This window comes from Gobio gobio (assembly GCF_949357685.1).
Source record: "Gobio gobio genome assembly, chromosome: 4".
Taxonomy (NCBI): domain Eukaryota; kingdom Metazoa; phylum Chordata; class Actinopteri; order Cypriniformes; family Gobionidae; genus Gobio; species Gobio gobio.
In genome coordinates, this window is record NC_137100.1 from 63,962,745 (window position 1) to 63,989,870 (window position 27,126).

General features: G+C 39.3%; 1 protein-coding gene across 10 annotated transcripts in view; it reads left to right on the forward strand.

The window, feature by feature from the left end:
* fsd1l (fibronectin type III and SPRY domain containing 1-like) overlaps window positions 1–27,126 on the forward strand; it is an 85,430-nt gene that overhangs the window by 21,506 nt on the left and 36,798 nt on the right. For all 10 annotated transcript variants that reach the window (XM_079815933.1, XM_079815935.1, XM_079815928.1 and 7 more), the window contains exons 2-5: window positions 3,392–3,487; window positions 5,870–6,001; window positions 14,746–14,847; window positions 22,145–22,167. In XM_079815933.1, coding sequence (XP_079672059.1) covers window positions 3,392–3,487; window positions 5,870–6,001; window positions 14,746–14,847; window positions 22,145–22,167 — 353 coding nt within the window. The remainder of the gene's footprint in view (window positions 1–3,391; window positions 3,488–5,869; window positions 6,002–14,745; window positions 14,848–22,144; window positions 22,168–27,126) is intronic.

Sequence of the window (27,126 nt, forward strand, 5' to 3'; positions counted from 1 at the left end):
TTCTGGTTCCGGTTCCGCCTAACGATTCCGGTTCCATTAAAATTATTAAACAAATAGTGGTAAAGGAAAAAGGCACAATACACAACTCAAACAATCCATTTTGTGTTTATTTCTTGCTCTAAAATTTATTTACAGGTTGGCAATGTCAAAAAAGTCCTGTACTGTACATATATTACAGTATTAATTAAGCCATTCTTGCAACACATTTTTTTTCAAATGAACACCTCTGAAATTGTCTTATTACATTTTATCTCTCTGTATCTGAATAAAACCAAGTTATAAATTATATTTATTAGTTATATTTATTAATTAGTTGTATATTTAATAGTAATTCAGTTATTCAGTGAACTTGTAAATAATAAATTGCAATTCAGCATTACAAAGGTAATTGTGCCTAAACGCTAACCTAAACCATGGTGACTCAACCGTTGACAAATATATATATATATATATATATATATATATATATATATATATATATATATATATATATATATATATATATATATATATATATATATATATATATATATATATATATATATATATATATATATATATATATATATATATATAATTTGTCAACCGTTGAGTCACCATGGTTTAGGTTAGCTTTTAGCGTTTATATTTGTTATATATATTTTGCTACTCAAAACTAGCCCAAAACAAGCCTAATTGCGTTTCAGGGGGGCTTCTCCGGTAAAATTCGCATTTCCAGGGCTAAATATCACATAATTGGGGTCGCTTCAACCCGCGGACATGAAACACAGCCCGCGTCAACAGTGTTTAAGTAGCCCAATTCCGCGGGAAAACCACGGACTTGGCAACACTGGCTGTCACTCGCTAGTAAAGGATACGCTTCCAGCGCTTCGCATACACATTGCACCAGAACCGTTTTCGGAACCGAAACTTAGGAATTTCGTGCGGTTCTGGTATTTTTCAAAAATCAGTTTCGGTTCTGCATAAGAACCGGTTCTCGGTTCCCAACCCTAGTCACGCCACATTAAAGAGCGTCAAAACGGCATTTATCGTTTGAATTTCATGATAAAATGGACTGAATACTTAATATGTTCGTGTGGGAAGTCGGATTGAAGTGTATTCCGTGCTTAAAACAAGCCGACTGTTAACTGTTAAAGATTGCATTCGGAACTGTGCACCGAACCAAAAACCCTGTGCCGAAATGGTTCGGTACGAGTATGTGTACCGCAACAACCCTACTCTGGGCATATCCAATAGTTTTAAACTTCAGCAGAGTACCCGCCTTCAAGAAAGTAAACGCTTGTCAATGGAGAGTGGCCAGAGTCTGGTAGGTCCAGGCTAGGTTAGGGGTAGGTTTAGGGAGGGATTTATTGTCCCAATAAGGCGGCATCCATTAAATAAATCAAGGCTTAATAAATCAATAAGTCAAGGCTTTAGCTAAAACATGGAATGGAGTTTAATTTATTAGGGCATTCTTTAAAGGGTTAGTTCACCCAAAAATGAAAATTCTGTCATTAATGACTTACCCTCATGTCGTTCGACACCCGTAAGACCTCCGTTCATCTTCAGAACACAAATGAAGATATTTTAGTTGAAATCTGATGGCTCTGAAAGGCCTCCATTGGCACAATGGCACTTTACACTCTCAAGACCCATAAAAGGTACTAAAGACGTCGTTACAAAGTCCATCTCACTACAGTGGTTCTACAATAACTTTATGAATCGACGAGAATAGTTTTGTGCGCAAAAAAACCCTCCAAATAACGACTTATATAGTGATGACTGATTTCAAAACACTGCATCATGAAGCTTCGAAGCGTTATGAATCAGTGAGTCGATTCAGCGGTTTGAATCGCCAAAGTCACGTATTTCAGCAGTTTGACACGCGATCCGAATCATGATTCATCTCGCTGATTCATAACGCTTCGAAGCTTCATGATGTGGTGTTTTGAAATCGTCATCACTATATAAGTCGTTATTTAGGTTTTTTGCGCACAAAAACTATTCTCGTCGCTTCATAAAGTTATTGTAGAACCACTGTAGTGAGATGGACTTTGTAACGACGTCTTTAGTGCCTTTTAATGGTCTTGAGAGTGTAAAGAACATTGTGCCAATGGAGGCCTTTCAGAGCCATCAGATTTCAACTAAAATATCTTCATTTGTCTTACGGGACAAATGACACAGAGGTCTTACGGGTGTCGAACGACATGAGGGTAAGTAATTAATGACAGCATTTTCATTTTTGGGTGAACTAACCCTTTAAGTGGGCGCTCTGAAAAGTGATCAGACAAGTGCGCTGAATTAGAGACGGTAAAAGTGAGTGTGTCCAATATCGTTGGCCTTAAAAAGTGGGTGGGTCTTGTTCAGACACCCATGTGTTTAGTAAACAGTTGAGAAAGAAAACGCATGTGTAACAGTATATTGGATCCGTGCATTCACTCTTAAAGTCACAGTGACAGTTGTCTGTGTCCTAATTGTTGATCAAACAACAAAAGACAAAAATAAAATCACATGACTGAATAAGTTTTGTAACTTTAATAAGGATTAATCTATGTTTAATTTATAAAGTGAGTGACTATGCAGTTTTATTTTACATTTTGATTACTTTATTAAGTTTTGTGTATTGTGAATTTTCACTGGTATCTAAAATGTTGGTGTCATTACTGCTTGTTTTTGCAAAAATGTACCAGTTTCATGGCTGGTAAAAAATATCCATGGCCGGTATATTTCACCGTCCATTGGCAGGTGTGGCGAAAAGTTAGTTGCTTGCAAGTATGCCTTGATAAAAGATCGATTTCTGTGTTGTGGTATTAGCTTTAAAAAATATGATTTTTCTGAATTGCAAAACAAATAAAGACCGACATTATTCCTCAAGCAGAGCATCTGAGAGGTTTCCACATGAGTTGCTATATAGGACGCACCTAACAAGCCTCAGAGGACAGATATGGCTGTATATTAAAATAGGTCAAATGTTTCGTGCTTCATAGTAGCACAGCAATAACCAAAGCCGCATATAAATAGTGCTGCGATTTTAAAATAGGTTTGACTTGAAGGGAAGGTATGGAAGATGATGTGTGATAAACTCGCAGTGACGATATGGGATGCGATTAACCTAAGATTGATGTGTCATCATATAAATGTGGACGAGTGAAGCATACTTTTGGGCTTTTGACTCATTTTACTTCATAATAATGATACTGTATAGTGATAGAAATTGTGATACCAAATGTTTAGAGACCAGTGAACTCTCAGTGGCAATTTTAATATCACATGAAAAATGAATACAAGGCTAACTAATGGAAGTAAAACGTTCTGAAGGAATTATAGAAAGCAAGTAAACAGTCGGCAATAGGACAAATAAATACAATAAAAGAAACATACAAATGATAAATGTTTCTTTTTTCTTTTGCAGGATGCCTTACAGAGGATAATTACAACATTAGCAAACAAAAATGAGGAGCTCAATCATTTCATTGAAGCGCTGAATCACACTTTGGGTCGAGTTCAGGTGAGAATCAAGAGTTTACTGTACAAACTCTGCTCTGTTTACAGCAGGACGTCCCATTTACAGCACATGAAGGACATATTCCTAATAACGGGTATGAATGTCATTAACCAATAAGGTTTATATCAATAAAAAATAAACAAGAATCTGTCTACACAGAGGCTATTTGTGTCTATACACACAAAAGTAATTGTCGTATATGCAACATAAGATCTTAGAAATGTATACACATCATTTTTAATGAGTTTAAATGCCAAGTATGTGGCTTTTTTTACTTTTCATGTCACAATTGTGACTTTATCTCATAATTTACTTTTGGTCATAATTAAGACTTTATCTCATAAATACGACTTGTGTCATAATCATGTTTTATATCATAATATTGACTTTTTTATCTCATAATTTTGACTTTTTGTTTCATAATTATGACAAATGTATTGTATAAAATGTATGTCATTGTGACTGTCTGATCATTTACTTTGATAATTTGATCTCATAAATTCGATTTATGTCATAATTGTTTTTTGCCGTAATTTTAATTTATTATCTGATAATTTCAACTTTTTCTCATTATTTGACTTTTTGTCATAATTAGGATTTAATACCTCATAATTTCAATTAGACATAATCATGTTTTTGTCGTAATATTGACTAATCTGATCATTTCTACTTTTTGTCTCATCATTTTTTATTTTATCTCATAATTAACTTTTTGCCATAATTATGATTTCTTATCTGATCATTTCTTTTTATCTCATAATTTTACTTTTTTAATCATAATTAGGACTTATCGCATAATTTCAATTTATGTCATTATCATGTTTTTTGTCATAATTTTGACTCATCTGATAATTTCTACTTTTGTCTCATGTTTTATTTTATCTCATAATTGTGACTTTATCTCATAAATTCAACTTTTTATGTCATAATTATGAGACAAATTTATAATTATTTCATCTCATAATTTTGACTTTTCATGTCATTATGACAGTCCCACAATTTACTTTTTGTCATAATTATGACTATCTCATAAATTCGACTTTTTATGTCATAATTATGAGACAAATTTATAATTCTTATATCTCATAATTTTGACTTTTCATGTCATTATGACTCTTATAATTTATTTATGTCATAATGATCTCATAAATTCGACCTTTTTTTTATTTTTTATCTGATAATATCTACTTTGTCTCATAATTATGAGAAAAATGTATAATTATTCTATCTCATAGTTTTGACATTTCATGTCATTATGACTTTACTTATGTCATAATGATCTCATAAATTCGACTTTTGTCATTGTTTTTTTGCCGTACTTTTGACTTCTTATCTCATAATTTTACTTTCTGTCATAATTAGGACTTAATATCTCATCATTTCAATTTATGTCATAATCATGTTTTTTGTCATAATTTTGACTCATCTAATAATTTCTACTTTTATTTTGACTTTTTGACTTTATCTAATTATTATTACTGTTTGTCTCATATTTATGAGACAAATGTATAATTATTTATCTCATAATTTTGACTTTTCATGTCATTATGACTGTCTCATAATTTACTTATGTCATAATGATCTCATAAATTCGACTTTTGTCATAATTATGTTTTTTTTGCCGTACTTTTGATTACTTATCTGATCATTTCTACTTTTTATCTCATAATTTTACTTTATGTCATAATTAGGACTTAATATCTCATCATTTCAATTTATGTCAGAATATTGTTTTTGTCATAATTTTGACTCATCTGAACATTTTTACTTTTTGTCTCATAATATTTTATTTTATCTCATAATTTACTTTTTAATAATTTTAATAATTATGAGATAAAAATGTATCTCATAATTTACTCTCATAAATTCGATTAATATCATAATTGCTTTTTTGCCATAATTATGATTTCTACTTTTTATCTCATAATTTTACCTTTTATCATAATTAGAATTTACTATCTCATAATTTCAATTTATGTCATAATCATGTTTTTTTGTCATAATTTTGACTCATTTCTACTTTTGTTGCATAATTTAACTTTTCATGTCATAACTGAATTTTATGTCAAAAATTATCATTAACCAAAGCATGATTTATATTGCTTTTATTGATATTGCATAAAGTTAAATGTTGGATGACTGCATCCTGTCACTGATGGCTAGAGTTTGCCAGGTCTCATTGAAAAAAAAAAAGAGGCTATGGTTCTAGTGGTGTGAGAAGGGCTTAAAAGATGACAGGAAATATCTAATAACTGTTTTAATTTCTGTATCGATGCTTATACATTTGAAAAATAAGCCATAGTATTTTGTGTATCTAATCAGTCATTTGTTTTCTGGTTTAAACGGATGTTTTCCCCTTCATTTGGAAGTTTTGTCTGGTTTCAGGTCAACTCCACACAGGTGGTGTCGGATTTAGAGGAGGAATTCGACACGCTGTACTCCATGCTGGAGGAGATGAAACAGAGTATGACTGGTACCATCAAACAGGAAACAGTCCGGAAATCACATGAGCTTCAGGTCAGAGTCTTAACCCTAACTACCCCAAAGGATTTTGGGAGACTTTGGCACATGTGAATGCTTCGAGTATTTAGACGTATTGAATCCCCAAACCAATGTAGACATAGGAACATAGGAAGTCGTTTAGGTTATATTTGTTCAATGGCCAAGTGTTATCAAGGTTGATGACAATGCTGATAATCAGTGCCTCTTAAATCATCAATTTAGTCATCAAAAGTCCGATTTTTTTTTTAAATAGACATAAACTGCATAATGTCTGAATGCTATTTCTCTTTATAATTTATTAACTCATACAGAACATAAACTTAAACTACTTTTAATGTAAATAAATGGTTACACTTTACATTAAGGTGTCTTGTTACAGTATAATTAAGTGCTGAATAATATCAATTAACAACATGCACTTACTATAGGGTAAGGAATAGGGTTTGGTTTAGGGTTAGTTGCGTGTAATTATGGGATTATAGAATGCTTGAATCTGATTGGTTGGTGAACGTTCTAAGGTGTGCTGTTATTTTCAGAGAAACGCATGGCTAAAGTAGTTCCAGCAGGTTTTGACCGCATTACAGCTCCATATCACTGCGCCAAATGATTTCAGTGATTTCAAAAGTCCTTACAGCCGACAAGAGCAGAAGAACCAAAACCCACAACCACACTGACCAGCCAATAAATATAGTAAACAATAGGATAGGGATGTCTCAAGTACCGGTACTTCGGGACCGAGTCGGTACTGAAATGATAAAAATGTGACGATACCAGCATTTCTGTAGTACCGACTCCCGAGTATATTCGGACCCGCAGCTGCGTTCAGTCGCTTCGCGTGCACACACACACACACACACACACACGTGTGACACTCGCTGTCTTTGTCGTCTCTGCCGTGTGTCACTATATGAGGACACAAACGCATAAACCGTCACTTCATGAGAATTTACCGTTTCATTTGAGAAAACTGTTTTATCATGAATACAGACACTCAAAGGTCTTCACGGCAACCCGTCAAAATAAAAGTTTGGTTTAAAAAAAATTTAATTGGCAATATATTGGGCTACTGTTGTAGTAGATTTAGCGCCATCTCTATGTAATAATAATAATTATGCCTAGATGGTTGAATTTTTCACTTGATCTTTTTTTATAAACAATGTTTACTTTTAAACAGCAGACAGCCTTTAAATGTTTATGTATTATTTACTTATGATTATTATCATAAATAATAAACTTAATACATTTAATAATAAAAAAAAATTGTTAAATACTATTTTTTTTAAACCGTGGTACCGAAATTTTGATGGTATTAGTACCGACTACTGGAATTTTGGTACCGTGACATCCCTACAATGTTTTATTATGTACGGAAGCACATACTCTCTTTTTCCTGCTGAAACACACACACACACACACACACACACACACACACACACACAGTAAGGACAAACACACACTCGCACAGAAACGTGTTGTCAGCGCGGCTCTGACGATTTTATCTGTAAAATAGTTTAGCGACCTTACATGCCATTTCTCACTAGTGAGGTAGTCTCATGGTGCGTTCACACCGGACACGAATGACGTGAATCGCGCGAGTGATTTACATGTTAAGCTAATGCAAAGACGCGAATAGACATTCTGCGGTGCGTTTCGCGCGAATGAGGCGGCGCGAATTGAGCGAAATTGACATTTGACACGTGATTTGCGCAAAAGGCGCGAATCGCCCGAGTTGAAAAATCTGAACTTTGGCGGATATTCGCGCCGCATTAACCAATCAGGAGCTTGCTCTAGTAGTGACAACAATGAGGAGAAAATCTGGTTTATATTAATCATATATTAATATCTGGTTCAGACAAGTGTGCATATGATTATCACTGTGATAACATTAAATGACATGGAACACAACCCAGTCTCTTTTTGCAAGTTTATGTATGATCAATAATACAAAAGTATAAGTAACTTTAAAGGTATAATAAGCTATAATAAAGCAAACAATTCAGTCAAACATTCAAAGTCAGTGCTAGTCGGCTACAACTGTAGCGTAACGTTAAATAGCCTAAAAATAAAAAAGTAATGAAACTTCACTTTGCCCTCAGCCTAAACGATTTGCCAGGGAACAAATTATAGATCCATGAGACCAAAGATCAGCCATTACATCTACACAAGACGAATTATAGCTGGAGACGCCACAGAGACATCAGAGCCAGCGGCAGACGGCAGAAGGACTGGCCGAGGAAAGGCTGCTCTCGCCGGGGTTAATGAGCGCCGCTGATCCACTGGAGCTCACAACTCCGAAAACACCAGATAAAACCGCTCTCTTTATAAATAAACCACTCATTTGAGCTTTAAACAACTACATTATCGCCTGAAAAAGTCTTAAAACTACGTTTTGTCACACATTAACAGTAGAGTTTTAACAAAAAAGACGTGTAAACACAGCCCATGTCAGCCATTTCTCAACAAGGCGAGCCGCTGGCAGAAGCCCCGCCCATGAGGAGAATTTGCATCTGTTGTGAAGTGAATGTCACGCGCGAATGAAGCGAGTAAACTCAAAATGTTCAAGCGTCCAACTTCCCGCCAATAGCACGATTTATTCGCGTCATTTACGTCCGGTGTGAACGCTACATCAGACTCAGACGCCACGCCCACGGACCGTTGGCTGAACGTCTGACGAATATGGCACATTTATCTGTAAACTAGATGTTCGCGACACTATTAACTCTTGTCTAAATCTCTTTAATAACTGCATTAGTCTGCTATCACGGGCTCAAGCCTCCATTACAAGCTCTAAAATGATGTTTTGGAATTAGCGATGGACACTTGGGTTTAGATCTTCCATTGTAGAAAAGTGAAGATGCCAGTGTCTGAATATGGCACTGACATCTTGCGGTGATCTGGGACCTGCGTCTGAACATAAATCAAAACCCCGTCCACACTCCCGCAGTATCTGTTAGCACAGTTTAGTGCAGAACAACTCATTATGTTGGTGTGAAATAAACAGTTATGGAAATGTAGAAATTAAAGTTAAAGCTCTAATCTCCTCCCGCAAATCCCCCCAAAAAAGTGCCTCAGTGACTATTTCGCTGTCAATCATAATGTCACACTCCCTGTTTTTATAGCATCAAATAACTAACTAAAACCAAATTTATTTGAAGAAACCTAAGATGACAAAAACTATCTTTGGAAAAAATTGTATTTGTAGTGTAATTTGATTGTTTAGTTTGTAATTCGTCCCATTACAATACATGAAGGAGGCGGGTTTATGAGCTATACTGGGACCAACCACCTGGGGGCGATCGAAACACTTTGGCTTCACTTTTCAGGACGTGTTCAGCACGCTTGGCGAGAAATTAGTCCTACACACAAGAGCGTTTTAAGGACATAAACCTGACAAATGTCTTGAAATAAATCATCTGAACAATGTCTTGACTCTTGAGGTGTGGTGACCGTAGTATAGGCGGAATAATTGACTCCGGGCCGTTTAATTATTCGTAAATAATGCACACCCCAGATATAACAGCATTACCACCTCAGGTGTGCAATATTTTTTAATAATTCAAAGGTCCATCATCGATTATTCCTTACATAATTTACTATTACTACAGTAAGTACGTTTTTCCCAGCCCCCGGATTACAGGCTCTAATTTGATTGCACGTTTATGCAGTCAAACTTTGTTAAGTTTCTGTTAATTGTGTGTGTGTGAGTGTGTGTAGTTGGCTTTGGTCAGGCTGGTGATGTCATGGTGCTGTAATGGCAGTATTGTGCCCAGCCCTCTAAGTCCACTGAACAGGAACAATACCAGAGAGAGAAATGAGCTCAGATAAGTGATTAACCATCAGCCCCCTTCCCATCCTTAACCACATAACAGTACGTAAACACACCGGCTACAGCTACAGGGACCTTTGTTTAGGGTCTTTTTAAGGTTATGTGTAGCTTCTGTATGTCTTTCCTGTTTCTCTAGTTGTGTCACTATCTTTTGTCCACACGAATCAGTCTTATACACTACTGTCTAAATATTAGTCATTGACAGTTTGACACCGCACTTCTTCTTTCTCAACTCTGACCATCCTGGTTATTATTGTAGTTTGGGTTCCTACGCAGTTTGGAAAAGTATGGAATTCCCAGGTCTGGAAAAGTATGGGAAAAAAGTATGAAAAAATATTTGCATTTCCAGACTATTGCCCCTATTTAGTGATTCATTGCTGATTGTCAAACAGGTGCACTTTTTCATTAAGCAAAAATGCAGGTTATAAGCATTTTGGGTTCCTTCTCACGATATTTTTAGCACTGTATTACAGGACCTTTGCAAATATAAAAAATACGCAGACTTTTGTGTGTGCACGACGAACCAATAAACAGCACAGCATAAGGGACAATGCACACTCAGCCTATTTCGTGGTGTGGTTTCTTGGTCACTACAGATTATATATTAAAGCAGACCTAAGGCCCTGAAATATGACATACTGCCCTAACAAAAGCCACATTTCGATCATTTCAAAATTGAACACTTCGCCACCACAGAGGATGCAGTAGATTTTACATTAGGCCTTGATTTTAGAGAAAGCCAAATTTTAAACACTTTTTTAAAGTACCAGTCTTTTTTATAGACCCTTGAATTTGGCAAATAGGCCAATGCGCACGCACAGCTGTATTGTGCTATGAGTCCTTTTTGTGTCATGGTTTCTCTGCCACCACAGAGGATGCGTTAAATTTGACATTAGGCCTTGATATTAGAGGCACTACCCTAAGGAAAGCCAAATTTTGAACACTTTTTTTTACAGTACCAGTCTTTTTTATAGACCCTTGAATTTGGCAAATAGGCCAATGAACACAACCGTATTGTGCTATGAGTCCTTTTTCGTGTCATAGTTTCTCCGCCTCCACAGAGGATGTGTTAGATTGGACACCAGGGGTCTCATTTATAAAACTTTGCGTAGGATTTGCGTCAGAAGTGGCGTAAGGATGAAACATAGGACGTGCGTACGCACAAAAATATTTGGATTTATAAAACCGTGCGCACGCACATCCTACGCAGTTTTCCCTTAATAAATCACAATCAATTCTAAATGTTGCGCAGCTTTTGCGGCTTCATGTCACGCCCATAGTTGCCCATAAATAGTCCGTGAAACACCCACAAGTTAATATTCATCGATTGCGATATCATGGCAAATACAGAGAGGAAATAAAAAAAACGTTACTTCACTCAATGTGAAGTAGAAATTATCGTTGGCGAGGTGGAAAAGAGGAGAAAAATATTTTTTGGAGGGCACAGTGTGGGCATTACTAATGCCAAAAAGGCACTTGAGTGGCAAAAGGTTGCAGACGCCGTAAATGCTGTAGCCTCACAACCTCGGACCTCGAAAAAAAAAAGAAATGGTCGGACATCAAAGTCGAGGCAAAAAAGCGTCTAGCGCTCCATCTCCAGAGTGTGTCTGCCACGGGTGGGGAAAGGGGACACCGGAGCCGAGCCCTCTTGATGAGAGACTGCCGGCAATTATTGGGGAATCCCTATTAATCCCTATCCCTATTATCTATGTGGAAATGGGAAATAGTTCAGTGCAAATGTAATGTCTTGCAGCTTTCTGAATGTTTGAGACATACATCATATGTTATTTTATCGAAAATAAAACAAACTAAAGGCATTTGCATGAATACCATGATTCCGTAGCTGATGAAGAAATTTTTACTATGAAAACAACTTTCCCCAGTGGACAATTAATACATCTATCTATCTATTTATCTATATATCTCCCTAATTATCTATCCATCTGTCTATCTAATTGCATCTATATCTGCTCCGCCAGATGGACACATTGACGAGAATATCTGTTTTGTACATTATTTCGTTCTGTTTACCATATTATTTATGAGGATGAATTGCATAACATGCCAATATTGTTGCACAACATATTTCACTTTTTTTTTTTTTTTGCCTTTCTGTTGTAATTTTCATTTTGTTTGTTTTACACTGCAGATCGATCAGGTGTTCGTGTAGGCTGTTAATTGTAAGACTTGCTTTGTGAAGTCTTCATGTTATTTATGAGAGGCAGTATTGCCATTTCTTTTACACAACGGTCTACAGTTTCACACACTTTCACGTGTTTCTTCCATCTGCCGACGGTGTCGCCATTTCTCATTTCAACCGTTTTTGTGCGTACGCCTGGGTCAGAGCTTGCGTGAAGGACCGCACATTTTCCCGTCAAGTTTGCTTTTTATAAATACCAATTATTGTGTAGAGAGCGGCGTACGCCTTCTTTTGTGCGTACGCAACGTTTATAAATGAGGCCCCAGGTCTTGATATTAGAGGCACTACCCTAAGGAAAGCCACATTTTGAACACTTTTTTACAGTACCAGTCCTTTTTTATAGACCCTTGAACTTGGCAAATAGGCCAATGAACACAACCGTATTGTGCTATGAGTCCATTTTTGTGTCATAGTTTCTCTGCCGCCACAGGGGATTTATTAAACTTGACATTAGGCCTTGATATTAGAGGCACTACCCTAAGGAAAAACAAATTTGTAACCCTGTGTAATAACATTTTACTTAATTTATTTTTTTTAACCTATTTCAAACGAATTGGAATATTGAGCATTAAATATTAGTGGTGCTCTAACAGTATTTTTACTGTTATAAAAGCTGAGAACCAGTCTGATGGTTGATATTATGTACTATTTGCCTCAGGCTTACTTAGTTGGGGACACTTAATATTCAGTAACACTGCACTGACACAGTTGGAAGAGAGCTGAACTGAGCTGGACGATAACATCACTGTTTTCTGCAGAGCTGAAACAGATCTCGCACTGAACAGTTCTTCGATGTACTGAGCAGATTTCTTCCAGCTCAGTGGACATGTAGGGTAAAGCTGTTTTTCATGTTTCTTTAGCTCTCATTTTTAGGTGCAAATAAAAACGTAAAACAAGAATCCTTCACTCTTGAAGGATCTTTGGATGCTTAAAAGCAACTTATGTGTGTGAATTTCCCAATAATGAGTTTTTGAGCGTGATGGCTGAAATTTGATTTCTCTCGGGGGGATGTTCTCTTGATCTGGACACAAGTGGTCATTGAAGATGCATGGGAGACAAATGCTGACGCCAGGTGCGATTGGTATTGTGTTACAGCTGTCCACTTGTGATCAGATCACCCGACATGGATCTCAACAGGGCTCTGGTCAAGAGTTTTTAGTGACTCTTTTTGGTGAGTCATTAGCTATGTTTCCATCCAAAGTTGCAAATTTAACTTGTACACAAAATTGGAATATCGCATTAAAAATGTGCAAATAAAGCACCGTTTCCATCCAGTGAGCTGAAAATAACAAAAATCATCACTTATCTGGATAATAAACTGGAGCCAAATATCACTAAGAAAAGTAGGAAAAGCCACTGTAATAATTTAGTATAGAATAAATGACTTGCGCCTCAGAACCGCAATAAAGTTATCTTGCTTTCTAAAGCAGATGCTGCTGTTTGGGAACGCAGTCGTGTGTTGGTGTATTTTGGTTTAGTTTGGAGGAGCAAAAATAGTAACTTGGAATATTATGTCTACCATGTTTGTTATACTCGATATTAACTTAGTAACAGTCAACATGAGAAATTTCTTAAAGGGTAAGTTCACCCAAAAATGAAAATTCTGTCATTAATTCCTCACCCTCATGTCGTTCGACACCCGTAAGACCTCCGTTCATCTTCAGACACAAATGAAGATATTTTAGTGTAAAGCTGATGGTTGAGAAAGGCTTCAGATAGGCCTCCATTGGCATTCAGTACATTTACACTCCCAAGACCCATAAAAGGCACTAAAAACGTCGTTACAAAGTCCATCTCACCACAGTGACTCTACAATAATTTTACGATGCGACGACAATAGTTTTTGTGCGCAAAAAAAATCAAAATAACGACTTTATTCAACCTCTTCTTGTCTTCCGTGTGTGCCTCCACGACGCATGCGCGAGAATATGACGCAGATCCGGCGTTCGGGAATCCATGAAATGCACACTTTAGTCCCATTTTGAGAACTACGCCGAGACCTAAAGCACGATCAATGTAGAATTCAACCGCTTAGACACGCGCGTCTTCCTCTGCTTGTAAACAAATCGCTTCTGGGTCATGTGTCCGAACGCCGGATCTGCGTCATATTCTCGCGCATGCGTCGTGGAGGCACACACGGAAGACAAGAACAAGTTGGATAAAGGTGTTATTTAGATTTTTTTTTGCGCACAAAAACTATTGTCGTCGCATCGTAAAATTATTGTAGAGTCACTGTGGTGAGATGGACTTTGTAACGACGTTTTAAGTGCCTTTTATGGGTCTTGTGAGTGTAAATGTACTGAATGCCAATGGAGGCCTATCTGAAGCCTTTCTCAGCATCAGCTTTACACTAAAATATCTTAATTTGTGTTCTGAAGATGAACGGAGGTCTTACGGGTGTCGAACGACATGAGGGTGAGGAATTAATGACAGAATTTTCATTTTTGGGTGAACTAACCCTTTAAGCATTTTTCATACTTGGGAAATATTACACTCGCAGTTGTGCTGTTGGTCTGAATGTCAACACAGCTGATTTCTGCTTATGGCTGAATCGCATTAGGAACAACATCATCTTGAGTATGAAAAATGCAACTGTTTATCTCTTTGCAAGCCTTGTATAGAAATAAAAGAGTAAACTGTTCAACTGAGGAAAAATGAGCCTGGATGTTTTCAGCTAACACAGATCATTTTAAAATCACTAATAATGATCTTTATCTTTATTTTATTCTGCAGAACCAGCTGACCCAGAGCACCAGTGCATTAGAGAGCGCGGAGGAACTTCTGGAGTTTGCTAACAATGCGCTGCACATTACAGACGAGGCGGAGTTCACGAAGGTAGAGGCGCATACTGATGTGTTTGAGAAAGGATAGATGAAACCAAGGACATCAGTTGTGTCATTTATTAAAATGGTGGTTTTGTTGTCTTTTAAAATTCCCGTTTAATTTACTCTGGCTTGTTTAAAGTGCCCCTAGATGTCTATTATGTAGTGTGTAAAATAGTTGTTTGTGAATGTAAAAGGTTCAAAGTTCAAAGTGCGTGACAAATAAAGTTATCGTCTCTCAAAAGAAAGAAGGGATTCTGAAATGCCTGTAATGTTGTCAGTAATTCCAGTCTCACTTCCTGCTTGAACCTACATAGGTTTGTAACAACTCTGCATAATGATCTTCATTGAACACTGGCCATGAACAACGTCTACTTTGACCCTCAAACACTGTAGTTGTAGCTGAGACTGGAAGAGTTTGGTTTGTGAACATTTCCAAAGCAAATCCACTTTGATGCACTTCCAAAGGACTGGAATTGATATGGTAAAACTGTTCATATGTATCAAGTGTTTTGGAAGTCTCTGGAGCTAAATTCAGATATGGTAATATGCACTTGGTTCAATCACAACAGACTGGGCCATCTGACCAATCAGAGCAGAGTAGACCAATCACAACAGACTGGGCCATCTGACCAATCAGAGCAGAGTAGACCAATCACAACAGACTGGGCCATCTGACCAATCAGAGCAGAGTAGACCAATCACAACAGACTGGGCCATCTGACCAATCAGAGCAGAGTAGACCAATCACAACAGACTGGGCCATCTGACCAATCAGAGCAGAGTAGACCAATCACAACAGACTGGGCCATCTGACCAATCAGAGCAGAGTAGACCAATCACAACAGACTGGGCCATCTGACCAATCAGAGCAGAGTAGACCAATCACAACAGACTGGGCCATCTGGCCAATCAGAGCAGAGTAGACCAATCACAACAGACTGGGCCATCTGACCAATCAGAGCAGAGTAGACCAATCACAACAGACTGGGCCATCTGACCAATCAGAGCAGAGTAGACCAAACACAACAGACTGGGCCATCTGACCAATCAGAGCAGAGTAGACCAATCACAACAGACTGGGCCATCTGACCAATCAGAGCAGAGTAGACCAATCACAACAGACTGGGCCATCTGACCAATCAGAGCAGAGTAGACCAATCACAACAGACTGGGCCATCTGACCAATCAGAGTAGAGTAGACCAATCACAACAGACTGGGCCATCTGACCAATCAGAGCAGAGTAGACCAATCACAACAGACTGGGCCATCTGACCAATCAGAGTAGAGTAGACCAATCACAACAGACTGCACCATCTGACCAATCAGAGCAGAGTAGACCAATCACAACAGACTGGGCCATCTGTCCAATCAGAGCAGAGTAGACCAATCACAACAGACTGGGCCATCTGTCCAATCAGAGCAGAGTAGACCAATCACAACAGACTGGGCCATCTGACCAATCAGAGCAGAGTAGACCAATCACAACAGACTGGGCCATCTGACCAATCAGAGCAGAGTAGACCAATCACAACAGACTGGGCCATCTGACCAATCAGAGCAGAGTAGACCAATCACAACAGACTGGGCCATCTGGCCAATCAGAGCAGAGTAGACCAATCCCAACAGACTGGGCCATCTGGCCAATCAGAGCAGAGTAGACCAATCCCAACAGACTGGGCCATCTGGCCAATCAGAGCAGAGTAGACCAATCACAACAGACTGGGCCATCTGACCAATCAGAGTAGAGTAGACCAATCACAACAGACCGGGCCATCTGACCAATCAGAGTAGAGTAGACCAATCACAACAGACTGGGCCATCTGACCAATCAGAGCAGAGTAGACCAATCACAACAGACTGGGCCATCTGACCAATCAGAGTAGAGTAGACCAATCACAACAGACTGGGCCATCTGACCAATCAGAGTAGAGTAGACCAATCACAACAGACTGGGCCATCTGACCAATCAGAGTAGAGTAGACCAATCACAACAGACTGGGCCATCTGACCAATTAGAGCAGAGTAGACCAATCACAACAGACTGGGCCATCTGTCCAATCACAGCAGAGTAGACCAATCACAACAGACTGGGCCATCTGACCAATCACAGCAGAGTAGACCAATCACAACAGACTGGGCCATCTGTCCAATCAGAGCAGAGTAGACCAATCACAACAGACTGGGCCATCTGTCCAATCACAGCAGAGTAGACCAATCACAACAGACTGGGCCATCTGACCAATCAGAGCAGAGTAGACCAATCACAACAGACTGGGCCATCTGTCCAATCAGAGCAGAGTAGACCAATCACAACAGACTGGGCCATCTGAATAATCAGAGTAGAGTAGACCAATCACAACAGACTGGGCCATCTGACCAATCAGAGCAGAGTAGACCAATCCCAACAGACTGGGCCATCTGACCAATCAGAGCAGAGTAGACCAATCACAACAGACTGGGCCATCTGACCAATCAGAGTAGAGTAGACCAATCACAACAGACTGGGCCATCTGACCAATCAGAGCAGAGTAGACCAATCACAACAGACTGGGCCATCTGACCAATCAGAGCAGAGTAGACCAATCCCAACAGACTGGGCCATCTGACCAATCAGAGCAGAGTAGACCAATCACAACAGACTGGGCCATCTGACCAATCAGAGCAGAGTAGACCAATCACAATATACTGGGCCATCTGACCAATCAGAGCAGAGTAGACCAATCACAACAGACTGGGCCATCTGACCAATCAGAGCAGAGTAGACCAATCACAACAGACTGGGCCATCTGACCAATCAGAGCAGAGTAGACCAATCACAACAGACTGGGCCATCTGACCAATCAGAGCAGAGTAGACCAATCACAACAGACTGGGCCATCTGACCAATCAGAGCAGAGTAGACCAATCACAACAGAATGGGCCATCTGACCAATCAGAGTAGAGTAGACCAATCACAATATACTGGGCCATCTGACCAATCAGAGCAGAGTAGACCAATCACAGCAGACTGGGCCATCTGACCAATCAGAGCAGAGTAGACCAATCACAACAGACTGGGCCATCTGACCAATCAGAGCAGAGTAGACCAATCACAATATACTGGGCCATCTGACCAATCAGAGCAGAGTAGACCAATCACAACAGACTGGGCCATCTGACCAATCAGAGCAGAGTAGACCAATCACAACAGACTGGGCCATCTGACCAATCAGAGCAGAGTAGACCAATCACAACAGACTGGGCCATCTGACCAATCAGAGCAGAGTAGACCAATCACAACAGACTGGGCCATCTGACCAATCAGAGTAGAGTAGACCAATCACAGCAGACTGGGCCATCTGACCAATCAGAGCAGAGTAGACCAATCACAACAGACTGGGCCATCTGACCAATCAGAGCAGAGTAGACCAATCACAACAGACTGGGCCATCTGACCAATCAGAGCAGAGTAGACCAATCACAACAGACTGGGCCATCTGACCAATCAGAGCAGAGTAGACCAATCACAACAGACTGGGCCATCTGACCAATCAGAGCAGAGTAGACCAATCACAACAGACTGGGCCATCTGACCAATCAGAGCAGAGTAGACCAATCACAACAGACTGGGCCATCTGACCAATCAGAGCAGAGTAGACCAATCCCAACAGACTGGGCCATCTGACCAATCAGAGTAGAGTAGACCAATCACAACAGACTGGGCCATCTGACCAATCAGAGCAGAGTAGACCAATCACAACAGAATGGGCCATCTGACCAATCAGAGCAGAGTAGACCAATCACAATATACTGGGCCATCTGACCAATCAGAGCAGAGTAGACCAATCACAGCAGACTGGGCCATCTGGCCAATCAGAGCAGAGTAGACCAATCACAACATACTGGCCATCTGACCAATCAGAGCAGAGTAGACCAATCACAACAGACTGGGCCATCTGACCAATCAGAGCAGAGTAGACCAATCACAACAGACTGGGCCATCTGACCAATCAGAGCAGAGTAGACCAATCACAACATACTGGCCATCTGACCAATCAGAGCAGAGTAGACCAATCACAACAGACTGGGCCATCTGACCAATCAGAGCAGAGTAGACCAATCAAAACAGACTGGGCCATCTGACCAATCAGAGCAGAGTAGACCAATCACAACAGACTGGGCCATCTGACCAATCAGAGCAGAGTAGACCAATCACAACATACTGGCCATCTGACCAATCAGAGCAGAGTAGACCAATCACAGCAGACTGGGCCATCTGACCAATCAGAGCAGAGTAGACCAATCACAACAGACTGGGCCATCTGTCCAATCAGAGCAGAGTAGACCAATCACAACAGACTGGGCCATCTGACCAATCAGAGCAGAGTAGACCAATTACAACAGACTGGGCCATCTGACCAATCAGAGCAGAGTAGACCAATCACAGCAGACTGGGCCATCTGACCAATCAGAGCAGAGTAGACCAATCACAACAGACTGGGCCATCTGACCAATCAGAGCAGGGTAGACCAATCACAACAGACTGGGCCATCTGTCCAATCAGAGCAGAGTAGACCAATCACAACAGACTGGGCCATCTGACCAATCAGAGCAGAGTAGACCAATCACAACAGACTGGGCCATCTGACCAATTAGAGCAGAGTAGACCAATCACAACAGACTGGGCCATCTGACCAATCACAGCAGAGTAGACCAATCACAACAGACTGGGCCATCTGACCAATCAGAGCAGAGTAGACCAATCACAACAGACTGGGCCATCTGACCAATCAGAGTAGAGTAGACCAATCACAACAGACTGGGCCATCTGACCAATCAGAGCAGAGTAGACCAATCACAACAGACTGGGCCATCTGTCCAATCAGAGCAGAGTAGACCAATCACAACAGACTGGGCCATCTGTCCAATCACAGCAGAGTAGACCAATCACAACAGACTGGGCCATCTGACCAATCAGAGCAGAGTAGACCAATCACAACAGACTGGGCCATCTGACCAATCAGAGCAGAGTAGACCAATCACAACAGACTGGGCCATCTGTCCAATCACAGCAGAGTAGACCAATCACAACAGACTGGGCCATCTGACCAATCAGAGCAGAGTAGACCAATCACAACAGACTGGGCCATCTGACCAATTAGAGCAGAGTAGACCAATCACAGCAGACTGGGCCATCTGACCAATCAGAGCAGAGTAGACCAATCACAACAGACTGGGCCATCTGTCCAATCAGAGCAGAGTAGACCAATCACAACAGACTGGGCCATCTGTCCAATCACAGCAGAGTAGACCAATCACAACAGACTGGGCCATCTGACCAATCAGAGCAGAGTAGACCAATCACAACAGACTGGGCCATCTGACCAATCAGAGCAGAGTAGACCAATCACAACAGACTGGGCCATCTGTCCAATCACAGCAGAGTAGACCAATCACAACAGACTGGGCCATCTGACCAATCAGAGCAGAGTAGACCAATCACAACAGACTGGGCCATCTGACCAATTAGAGCAGAGTAGACCAATCACAACAGACTGGGCCATCTGACCAATCAGAGCAGAGTAGACCAATCACAACAGACTGGGCCATCTGACCAATCAGAGCAGAGTTGACCAATCACAACAGACTGGGCCATCTGACCAATTAGAGCAGAGTAGACCAATCACAACAGACTGGGCCATCTGACCAATCACAGCAGAGTAGACCAATCACAACAGACTGGGCCATCTGACCAATTAGAGCAGAGTAGACCAATCACAACAGACTGGGCCATCTGTCCAATCACAGCAGAGTAGACCAATCACAACAGACTGGGCCATCTGACCAATCACAGCAGAGTAGACCAATCACAACAGACTGGGCCATCTGACCAATCAGAGCAGAGTAGACCAATCACAACAGACTGGGCCATCTGACCAATCAGAGCAGAGCTGGCTGTCAGAAAGTCGGGGTTTAGAAAGAACAAATCATTTATCGAACTGTTTCAGACACTGAGAGAAAAGAGCTGATGCTGCAATGAATATTATGAGAAAATTAAACAGTTTTTTAACCTTGGATGCATGTAAACCTGATGTAGGAGACCTACAGTAGCATATAGGGGCACTTTAAAACAGCAAGCAAAGAGAATCAAGAACAAAACAGGAATTATAAGCCCCGTTTCCACCGATATTACCCGGAAAAATGTGTCCCAGGAACATTTTTTCCCCCAGACCTGCGCTGTTTGCAGTTCCTGCTGGATTACATTCTCCACATATATAAAGCCTGAACCTCCATCGGTCCATTGGTCGTATTTTTTTAAACTTCATTGCTGTGTGGGGTCGACCAATCAGCACATTCAGCGCCCGAGTCCCACCCCCGAAAGTTCCTGGGTCGTTTTGAGGGGGAAATATTGACCCGAAACTTCATTTAGACCCTGGTTTCCACCCCAAAGCCCCTGGTTCCTGGGGACAGTTCCTGCGGTGGAAACGCGGCTATTCATACTAATCCTGCTTATTTTCTGGAGGTTGATTCTTCACTTAAGTAATGCTAATGGATAACAAAAGTCTGTTTCTATGATCTGTTCATTAAAAGTGAATCATTGTAAAGTTTATTTTAAGGTGATGTAGTTACATTGTACTTACTCAAATAAGTAGTTAGGGTTTGTTGTAGGGTTAGTTACTTGTAATTACACATCATTTATTGTTATTACTATAGTAAGTCAAGTCAAGTCAACTTTATTTATATAGCGCTTTTAACAATGCAGATTGTTTCAAAGCAGCTTTACAGTGTTAAACAGGAAAATAATATAGCATAATTTTATTCAACCATCTAGCCATTCTGGATAAAACGCTGATGTCTTCAGTTCATTTCAATTATCATACAGTGACAATGTGGGCTTTAGATCAGTAATTAGAGCAGTAATTTAGTTTATATGGTTGATTTAGTTTAATAATTAGATTTATTTGGATATTTAGTTGAAAAATTTAGTGTCCCCAACTGAGCAAGCCAAGCCAAAGGCAACAGTGGCAAGGAAACCAAAACCCCATCAGGAGCACAATGGAGAAAAATAAACCTTGGAGAAACCAGGCTCAGTCGGGGTACATGTAGTAACTACGTCACCTTAAAATAAAGATTTACCAAAATATGATACTGCTCATTAACCTGTGCTTTTTATGTTTAGGATCCTACTTTACCCTCTGTTTGTGTGTATATCCAGTCCAGCACTGAGCCGAAATGCATGCTTTCACTTTACCCGCATGGCGATACTAACGACCTGCTCTTTTTTCCTCTCTTCCTCTTTGTCTTCACCCTCAATCTCTGTTCCAAGGCTGCCAAACAGATCAAAGATAGGTACAGTATATGTTCCACTCTCTGCTTGTGTCCACATGCATTCACAGTTTTTGTTTTGCACTGTTACTAGTATTTGAAAAAAAAAAAAAACAGTAGGATAAAAGTGTTGGATGTTATGTTTGTTATTAAGGATTTGCATTAGGATGTGTGCTGAAACCATATTTGCTTTTAATTTGCGTTTGCGCTTCTCAGACACTTAGTAGCAATAATACAGTAAGCTCAATTTTACCTGCTAGTAAAGGGATAGCATTTTGCAAACAAATAAGATCTACACCTCTGCCATACACTTATATGTGTAATAGAGCTGCACGATTAATTCTGCACTCTGTTCAAACACTGATGCGATCTTATTCCTGGATGACAATGATTCGCCTGTGTCTATTAAACACTTGACAAGTACGAGCAAAAAAACTATTGTATTACAATGTTACACCAGTAGGTGGCGACAAAGGACCACTAAAATTGACCAAAATGACCAAAGGACCAAAGTGTTCAAAAACACTGATTCATCTAGTAATGAAACAAGTGACGTCTTTATGAGTGAGTCATTGAATCATTCATTCAAGACATTTATTCAAAAATGCTGATTTATTCAGTAATGAAACAAGTGACGTCTTTATGAGCGAGTCATTGAATCATTCATTCAAGAGATTTGTTCAAAAATGCTGATTTATTCAGTAATGAAACAAGTGAAGTCTTTATGAGCGAGTCATTGAATCATTCATTCAAGACATTTATTCAAAAATGCTGATTTATTCAGTAATGAAACAAGTGAAGTCTTTATGAGCGAGTCATTGAATCATTCATTCAAGAGATTTGTTCAAAAACACTGATTCATCCAGTAATGAAACAAGTGACGTCTTTATGAGTGAGTCATTGAATCATTCATTCAAGAGATTTATTCAAAAATGCTGATTTATTCAGTAATGAAACAAGTGAAGTCTTTATGAGTGAGTCATTGAATCATTCATTCAAGACATTTGTTCAAAAATGCTGATTTATTCAGTAATGAAACAAGTGAAGTATTTATGAGTGAGTCATTGAATCATTCATTCAAGAGATTCGTTCAAAAACGCTGATTCATCCAGTAATGAAACAAGTGAAGTCTTTATGAGAGAGTCATTGAATCATTCATTAAAGAGATTTGTTCAAAAACACTGATTCATACAGTAATGAAACAACTGAAGTCTTTATGACTTATGAGTCATTGAATCATTCACTCAACCCAAATTAAAAAAAAATTATTCATTTATATTAATTAAACATTTTTAAATAGACTGTTGCAATTAACATTTTGTCAGAATCTCTAGTAAATTACATGTTATTTTATTTAGTTGTCTGTTCAGAATCGTGATCTATCGTGACTTATTTGGTGTTTAATACCAAATAATCGTGATTCTCAATTTCTCCAGAATCGTGCAGCTCTAGTGTCTCATCAGCCTTGACGCTTCGTAACCCGAGACTCTCCTTATATATAATATATGTAGCCTATCTGGGATGGCTTTGCATCCGTTGGGAATGAAAAGCTTCTAAAGAAAGGCTGATTACACTGTTGTAAAGCATAAATTATTTATACATGCATATACAATAGAAATGCTAACCTTAAAACTATGGTGTGCTAAAAATAGGCATGATTAATGAATTAAAATCTGCTAACAGTCTATATTTTACTGCAATCCAACAGGCATGAGTGGGATGTTATTTTTGGGTTACTGTGCCAAATATATATATGGTAATAGTTGGAAATAAAGTAATATGAATTAACTACATGTACTTAGGATTTGGTTTAGAGTTAGTTGCTTGTAGTTAAACATAATGTACTGTTTTTAATGATGTCCACTGAAGGCAAGTTTGATGAGAACCTATATGCAGTTTATTTACAAAAATAAACAAAGATGTGGCTTGACAATAAACATGAACGAACTCAAAGAGCAGTAGCAGGGAACAAAGCTAGACAATGGTAACATGAGGGCTATATATACACAAGACACACCTGAAAGCAATGAACCAATGACCAAACAGACAGAGAACCACATGACAAAACCAGGAAAACAAAGGAACCATGACTACAAAATAAAATACATGAACCATGAAACAAACCCCAAAACAGATGTGACACAGCTGTTACTATAACAGTACATGTAAGATGTGTAACAAAGGCACCGTAAAATAAAGTTAGGGGTGTCATTGTTACAGTGTAATTATATATTTAAGTACTACATGTAGCCTACTCAATATAGGGTTAGGGTATGATTAGGGTTTGTTTTAGGGTTAGTTGCATGTAATTATGCATAATTTACTCTTATTACTATGGTAAGTACTAGAGATGCTCCGATCAGGATTTGTGCAGTCGTACCGATTCTAAGGCTTCACTGATTTGTAAGCTCTCTGATCACCGTTAACCTTTTTTCAGATTTAAAAAAAACTATAAATGTTGCCTTTATTATATTTTTATGGTAATTATGTAATGTAACTAGTTTCAACAGGGTACTAAATAATCACAAAAATTATTAATTATACAGTGAACATTTTTAATATGCCTTTAAAATGGAGTTTCTGCATAACACTATGCATATCAAGATACTTAATATAAGAAAACAAAATGGAGCCCACAAGGTCCATATATGTCCAATAGTAAAATGTTGAGGATAAAATAAATAATAATTTGTTACATTTATATAGCGCTTTTCTAGGCACTCAAAGCGCTTTACATAGAAGGGGGGAATCTCCTCAAACACCACCAATGTGCAGCACCACCTGGATGATGCGACGGCAGCCATTTTGCGCCAGAACGCTCACCACACACACCAGCTGATGGTGGAGAGGAGACAGAGTGAGGAAGCCAATCGTATATATATATGGGGATGATTAGGAGGCCATGATGGACAGGGGCCAATGGGCAAATTTGGCCAGGATGCCGGGGTTACACCCCTACTCTTTATCGAAGGACATCCTGGGATTTTTAATGACCAAAGAGAGTCAGGACCTTAGTTTAAAGTCTCATCCGAAGGACGGTATAGTGTCCCCATCACTATACTGGGGTGTTAGGACCCACACAGCGCCCCCTGCTGGCCTCACTAAGGCCGCGTGTCCACCAAAGCGTTTTTATCCAGCTGAAAACGTCTCGCTGTGGGCGCTTGAGAACGTTTTGGCTACGCAGCGTTTTTCCAGTTGAGACTCTTTGCTTGTTATGATCTGGAATATCCGCGGAAGTGTTACTAGCATCTCATTTCACAGATAGTTTGTTTATGTATTGATTCTATACAGGGAGTGCAGAATTATTAGGCACGTTGATTTTCTGATCATATTTTTTTTCCAGGCACATTTGACCAATTCCAAACCACAGTAATCCTAATAACTACTATTGATTTAGTATTTAATAATGTATAAGTAAAAAAACCTTCTTCATGTATTTTACAACACTTCAGCTTGTGATTCTTATCTAGTGGGGGTCATTTTTTAGGATTCTTTACCTAACTGAAGTCTCTGAGATCCTGACACCTTCACTTCTGGAGACTCCAGGTAGGTTGCAGCTCTGGAAAATGGTGGCGCTGGAGACTAAAGGGTTCCTGATGGTTTCACCCTTAATTCTTCACCTTAAGTCTTAATTCTTTTGCAGTTAACAGGTGTCTTTTCTTCACCACCTGTTTTTGTCAGATCCTGCTGACCCAACGAGCATTTCACTGTCCAATGGTCACGCCTTAACTGCAATGTCTAGTATTGCATTAGTATTGCATCCTTCTCATGGGCATTTAATACTTTTTGACTTTTCAGTCTGAGTTAAATCTCTTTTTTGGCTCAATTTATCTGTAAAAGAAAACATGCCTAATAATTCTGCACACCTGAATATAATAAGGTGATTTTCATTTCCAGCCTTCATGAACAATTATATATCACTTATACATTATTAAATACTAAATCAATAGTAGTTATTAGGATTACTGTGGTTTGGAATTGGTCAAATGTGCCTGGAAAAAAAATATGATCAGAAAATCAACGTGCCTAATAATTCTGCACTCCCTGTATAAAATCCTGATACAATGTAAAGTATTTGCTCTGGTTCTTGTTTTAAATTATTTTGTTCCGTTATTATTCTGCTGGTTTGATGTTGTACAGTACAAGCAGAATGTTGCGGTTGGTCGGTCCACTCTGATTGGACGGCTGGGTGAAAAGTGACAGTGATGAGCGCTGCGTTTTACTCAAAGTTGAACATTCTTCGTGTGTCCACCAAAGTGTTTTTTCACGCCGCTGGCTGGCGTATTCAATTGTTTTCAATGGGAGCCGCACGTTTTTAGAACGCCATGAGCGTAACGAGGCGCTGAGCGAGTATTTCACGCTCAATCGCTGAGCGTTCAGCGTTTTTTACTGGTCGCCTAGAGTAGAAGAATGTTCAACTTTGAGTAAAACGCAGCGCTCATCACTGTCACTTTTCACCCAGCCGTCCAATCAGAGTGGAGGAGGGGCGGGACAAATACAACACCGACCAACCACAACATTCTACTTGTACTATACAACGTCAACAGATGATAACAAGCAGTATAATAACGGAACAAAATCATTTAAAACAAGAGCCAGAGCAAATACTTTACTTATCCGCATTTTTATATAGAATCAATACAGAAAAAAAACATCTGTGAAATGAGATACTTAACACTTCTGCGGATATTCCATATCATAACAAGCAAAGAGTCTCAACTGAAAAAAACGCTGCACTGCCAAAACGCTTTCAAAAGTCCACAGGGAGGCGTTTTCAGCCGGATAAAAACGCTTTGGTGGACACGCGGCCTAGATGACCAGTAAAAAACGCTCAGCGCTTGAGCGTGAAATAATCGCTCAGAGCCTCGTTACGCTCATGGCGTTCTAAAAACACGGCGCTCCCATTGAAAATAATTGAATACGCCAGCCAGCTGCGTGAAAAAACGCTTTGGTGGACACACGGCCTAACACCTCTGCCATTTA